Below are 5,817 nucleotides of genomic sequence, written 5' to 3'. Positions count from 1 at the left end.
AAACATGTGAATTCTATCGCAGTCAGGGAGTGTTGCGGTTATCATAACGCCAAGTATCATATTTATCAACACCCCCTAAACAATATAGTCGATGCTAATGCAATGCTATTAGGATTGTTATGAATTTAGTGATGTCATAATCCGACTCCTCTGGAAGTCCGAGAATTCGAGTCTATGTAAAGTCGTAGGATATGAAATCTATGTCCAAGTCTAAGATGGAATCGATTCAAGTCTTGCTGTCATTCCCAAGTTGTAAGGATGAAAGTTTAGTCAATTTACCAGAACATTATGAAGAGATAATTTACAGAGAATCAGTAGAAAAAATTGATATATTGTGTGATGTTCGTTTAGCCGCCAAGAGTAGTACACTTTTGTCCTTTTTAGGAAAATAAGAGTAAGGACAAATGAAGAACCCCATCTTTTGCTATTTCCCACTTGGGTAGGTAAATAGTTCCAAGAATTTCTTTGTTTTTTTAAAGTTTAGTCTTTGCCTCATTTCTGGCAAGGAAGATATTTAGGAAAAATTGTGAGGAATTATCCTTGTTTTTGTCAATTAGCTCAAAATACTTGTATGAACAAATTGATATGTGCTAATGAAAGATGGAGGTTGTAATGACAGTACATGGAATCAGAACTAAATGTGACAAAAAGATCACGGCCTACAGGTTCAAATCTCAACAACCCATCAAAATCAAGGGGAATATTTTGTTAAAATATACATCTTAAAATATAAAGCATTGTGCATTCATAATGCGAAAAATATGTCGGATTAAACAAACAGAGGTAGAGAGAAACCGAGGCAGATGAAAGAAAAAGTAAAATGATACATTCATCAACTGTGAACTATATCGTGGAATCAGAAATCACCTCCCTACGCCATCATCAAATGTCAACTGAGAGAACACTTCTCCGGTGTCAGCGTTCAATAAATCATCGTTGGAATATTGATCAGTAATGGTCTGCGAAGGAAAACGCTGAACAGCAGGCAATGGCATGTTCAAGGAAACATTTGTCATAGTGTCATCTAGTAATTCTCTTTCGGTAGCTGCTTTTTGAAGCTGCAGGGCATATTCCAAACCCCAACATACATCTGACATTGGAGGTCTCTCCTCGGCATTTTTGTTCAAACATTTCTCCGCTATCTCATAGAACTTCGTTAAGGAATTGGGATTGATTTCACTCGCTATTGAGGGGTCGATGATTGTGTCGAGCTGTCCTTCATTCGAGCAAGCGATTGCCCAATCGGATAAACTGACTTGATCTTTCGGAAGTGTAAGATCTATTACAGGCCTTGCACAAAGTACTTCTATAAGAACAACTCCAAAAGCGTATACATCAGATTTTTCTGTCAACTGCAGGCATGTAATATACTCTGGATCGAGATACCCAAGAGTTCCCTTCACATCAGATATACTGACCTGAGTTTGTTCGAGATATCCTGATCTCGATAACCCAAAATCAGCAACTTTAGCCACGTAGTTTTCATCAAGAAGTATATTAGTGGACTTAACATCACGATGAATGATCCCCTTGTTTGTGCCCGTGTGGAGATACTGAATACCCTTAGCAGCCCCTATGCAGATTTTAAGTCTTTGTTCCCACGACAGTGGGCCGGGGATAGACAATGAGCTCCTTTCGGAGTTATACAGATGTTCACGTAAAGTCCCTTTTTCCATGAACTCGTAAACCAATATCATCTCCCCGTTTTCATAGCAATAACCTTTCAAAGAAACTAGATGGCGGTGTTCAATTTTGGACAGAATCATAATCTCTGTCTGAAATTCTGCAACTCCCTGGCCATGATCTAGGCTGCCTCGCTTCACGGCAAATTTACGCCCGCTTCTATCCGTTCCTTTATACACCTTCCCAAACCCGCCTTCACCCACAATCAAGTTTACATCAAAATTTTTTGTAAGTCTTAGAATCTCAACAAAGGGTAACTTTAAACCCAACTGTAGGTTTTCAAACGCGGAGGCATGTGAAGACGCACCATCTAAGGTCCTGTCATGTGAGCTTGTTGTACCATACAGAGATAACATCCTCCATTCGGAAACTTCAGAAGGCTTCTTCTTCTTCTTCTCCATATAAAGGCACACAAGAATAGCAGCCACTATCAGCACAACTGCAAATCCAACCAAGCTGGCTACAAGAGCTACATGGGAAGTTTTGCTGTCAATATGTGGCTCCTTAGACGTTTCGTTCTTCACCTGCATTATTTCTAGGCCATTCAAGAGAAGATAACGCTTATTCGGGGGCTTATCGATTGGTCCTACACTAATGGTCATGAATCCCAAATCACCAGAATCGACAATATAATCCTTGTAAAAAGGAGTATACGTCTGGGAGGTTATGTCATACGGAGTTACCAACTGACTAAAATTACTATATATAAAAAGATCGAACGTATAATCCCCATTTGCTGGAGATATAATATCACAGAAATGCACTCGAACAACGTACTTAGTCCCTCTGTTCACACTGAACTGCCAAATCAGGTTCGGTATCTTGCTAGTATGTGCTGAATTTCTCAGTTTCTTCGCAGTCCCATAAACAGCCACAGGAGCATCATCCGCGGTGGCAATTTCAGGGTCGAAGTGAACATTATTCCTCTCATCTGCTGTATTTTCTGCATCAGTTTTGTTGATGAGATACCGATCATCTGGCACCCATGTCCTCCAAAGGTCAGAACTTGATGGTTTAACCTTTTGACCCCCAACATTAACCCTGTAAACTGTTTCCAGAACCTTTGATTTTTCACCTTTGTAAACTTCTATCTTTCCTGCAGGTGTTACATAAGGCTTAGTAACCTCTGTAATGTTTGACTTTGTGGATAAAATTTCAACTGCATTAACAAAAGCTGAAGAATTCGTACTGGGTACAAAATAAATTCTGAATTTCTGTTTAGTATTGGTTATACTAAGCATAAACTCCTTAGGTAGAGTTGATGAACAATTGGTAGATTTGTTCCCAGGGGTGAAATCAGGTAACAAAATATGCCCAGATGAAGTTAAAACACTGAATTTAGCAAGTGAAGAAGATAAGGCACAGAAATGTAACCTCACAAAATAAGTCCCATTTTGTGGAATGTCAAAGTCATAACTTGATGCTTTACTGAAAACTCTAGCTGTTTGGTACAAAGTCTCTGAATTTTTGGTGTTTCTGATGGCTTGGCTACCATGACCAGAGATGGTGATGATGCTGGTGCCTTCGTCTCCGACGAATGTTTGGCCATTGTTGGTGGTTGTGTTGGTGGAGGAGCCACAGTTGATGAAGTATTGAACTTGGGAAGAGCAAGTTGAGGTGAAGAACAAGAGGGGGAGTAAAATTTGGAAGTAGAGCAACACCATTGAGTGGAAGATGATGAATCAAAGATCATTTGATGGATTGATTTTGGGTTTTGGGGAAGCAATTATCTGAGATTAGAAGAAGGAAGTTTGAAGTATCCTAGCACAATGAATTGGCAATTTGGTATAAGTTTTGTTGACTTGTAGATTGTTAGAATATAGTACAACCACAAGTCTACAACTACAGGCTGCCAAAATATTAAAGAAGTCATTAATAATTAGAATATCTCATGTTTTGCAATTTGAATAGTAAATTTTTCCCTTTTTTTTTAAGAGGGTTACTAAAATTAATTGCATTTTCTCTTGACCATCTAACGGCGAGATGAACTTAAACAAGAAGCCTATAAACTAAACATTTTTATTATTAAACTATTTTACATAAGTATGAAACATATGTCAGAACTTCTCATATACAAATTTGTAAATTAACTATTATTAGATTACTTAAAACTCCAATGCCCACCTACCCAGGGTGACGAAGACTATTCTTCCCTTTTTATTTCTTGAGTTTAATATTATACTTATTTTTTATTTTTACACCATCATTGATAGAATACTTTATTTAGTTTAAATTTAATTTAATTTTGAAAAAAAATTACTTACAAGAATCCAACACTTTATTATTTTCTCTATAATAATTTTAACTTTTAATTAATATGAATTATCCCGACTATAAGGAGTGCTTGCTAATAATGCAATAATGGAACCTCTTACCTATATAATAAGTCATTTTATATAACAAAATAAAAAAGTAAATACAAAATTAAATAATAAAAAAATTAAAAATTTTAAAAAGATATAAGTTTATTTTTTTATGGGAAATTAAACATGGTAGCATCTAGTTTTCATGAAATGCTAGTAGATGTACTTTTATAAGATTTTTCCACGTCATAGCATCCAGTTTATACACTATCTAATTGTTGTAGCATTTTCCATTAAATTCTTGTTAGTTTCTGTTTAATTCATCATTTTGTAAGATTTTTCTGCGTGATAGCATCCAGATTTTGATCTCAAATGTTTAATTCACCATCTTGACGTTTAATTCACTGATTAATTTATCAACGCTTTTAAATGTTGTAACAATTTTTATTTTTATTCAAATTAATGGCATTATAAAGTTCAAAAGGTGCATTACAAACACTAATAAATAATTCAAAAAAGCATTTAATAAACTCAAAAGGTGCATTTCATAAGTTCAAAAGGTGCATTCTAAGCACTGATACATATCTACTTAATGTTTGCAACATTTAAGGCGTTGATAAATTAATCGGTGAATTAAACGTTAAAATTGTTAATTAAACATTTGAGAGGAAAAACTGGATGTTACCGTGTGGAAAAATCTTACAAAATGATGAATTAAACAGAAATTAACAAGAATTTAATGGAAATTGCTACGACAGTTAGATAGTGCATAAACTGAATGCTACCACGTGGAAAAATTTTACAAAGGTGCTACCATTGGCGTTTCATTAAAATTGAATGTTACTATGTGGAATTTCCTTTTTTTTATTTTATCTTGTAAATTTTAATATTTTTGTTTTTTGATTTTAGTTTTTCTTTTTTTTTCTAGCAAATGACCAGCAAAAACTAGTTATCATTTGGTCAACAATGTTTTTGGGTAAGTAACCCTAAAATTGAAATTATTTATAATTAATCAAAAGTCTGGATTATGGTAGGAAAATTAATAAAAGATTGGATTATTCTAAGTAAATTTTCCTTTACTTTAATTGAATTTAATTTAGCATAATTTAATTTAACTTAATTGTTTTGTTAGGAATTTTACACATAAAATAGTAAAATCGCAAAAATGTACAATGAGATGAGAATAAGAGATTTGATGTTGTTTTGATGAATTCTTGAGGTCGTTTTATTAGGAAATTTTCCTAGTAAAATCTTTCCCCCACTTAGTAATAGAATACTAGAATTGTAATGAGAATAAAATCAAGAACATAATAATTTCAAGCATTTAGGAATTGAAAGATAGATGAACAATTGATGAACTTGTAAAATACATAAATTTTTAGGTTACTTGATAAAAAAAAAAAGAATAGTGTCAAAAAGTAATTAATAATTTTTTTTTCAAAAAGTATCTAAAAAAAAAGTTTTGTTAAAAAATACATAACAAAATGTTTTCTTTTCCAAAGAGCACCAAGTAACGTTTTCCTTCAGTTGACCGTTAAATATAACGGTTGACTAGTCAAAATCGAAAATTTTTTCTTCCTCATCTTTAATTTATTTTCCAATTTAACTTCGATTTTGAGTAAAAAGTAGAGGAAGAAGACAGTGAGGAAATTGAAGATGAGGAAGAAAATTTTTCGATTTTGATCAGTCAAACGCTATATTTGATGGTCATTAATTGGTACTTTTTGAAAAAGAAAAATTTTTGTTAGGTGTTTTTTAGCAAAACTTTTTTATTAGGTACTTTTTTAAAAAAAAATTTATTAGATATTTTTTGACACTTTTTCTTAAAAAA

General features: G+C 33.5%; 1 protein-coding gene across 1 annotated transcript; it reads right to left on the bottom strand.

The window, feature by feature from the left end:
• Positions 1 to 672: 672 nt before the first annotated feature.
• LOC130801321 (probable receptor-like protein kinase At2g23200) lies at positions 673 to 3,554 on the bottom strand. Its single transcript, XM_057665147.1, has one exon. It carries the CDS (start codon positions 3,345 to 3,347, stop codon positions 864 to 866), a length of 2,484 nt encoding a protein of 827 aa, XP_057521130.1. The 5' UTR covers positions 3,348 to 3,554; the 3' UTR covers positions 673 to 863.
• Positions 3,555 to 5,817: the final 2,263 nt, after the last annotated feature.

This window comes from Amaranthus tricolor, chromosome 15, assembly GCF_026212465.1.
Source record: "Amaranthus tricolor cultivar Red isolate AtriRed21 chromosome 15, ASM2621246v1, whole genome shotgun sequence".
NCBI classification, from domain to species: Eukaryota; Viridiplantae; Streptophyta; class Magnoliopsida; order Caryophyllales; family Amaranthaceae; genus Amaranthus; species Amaranthus tricolor.
This window is presented reverse-complemented; position numbering and strand designations above follow the sequence as displayed.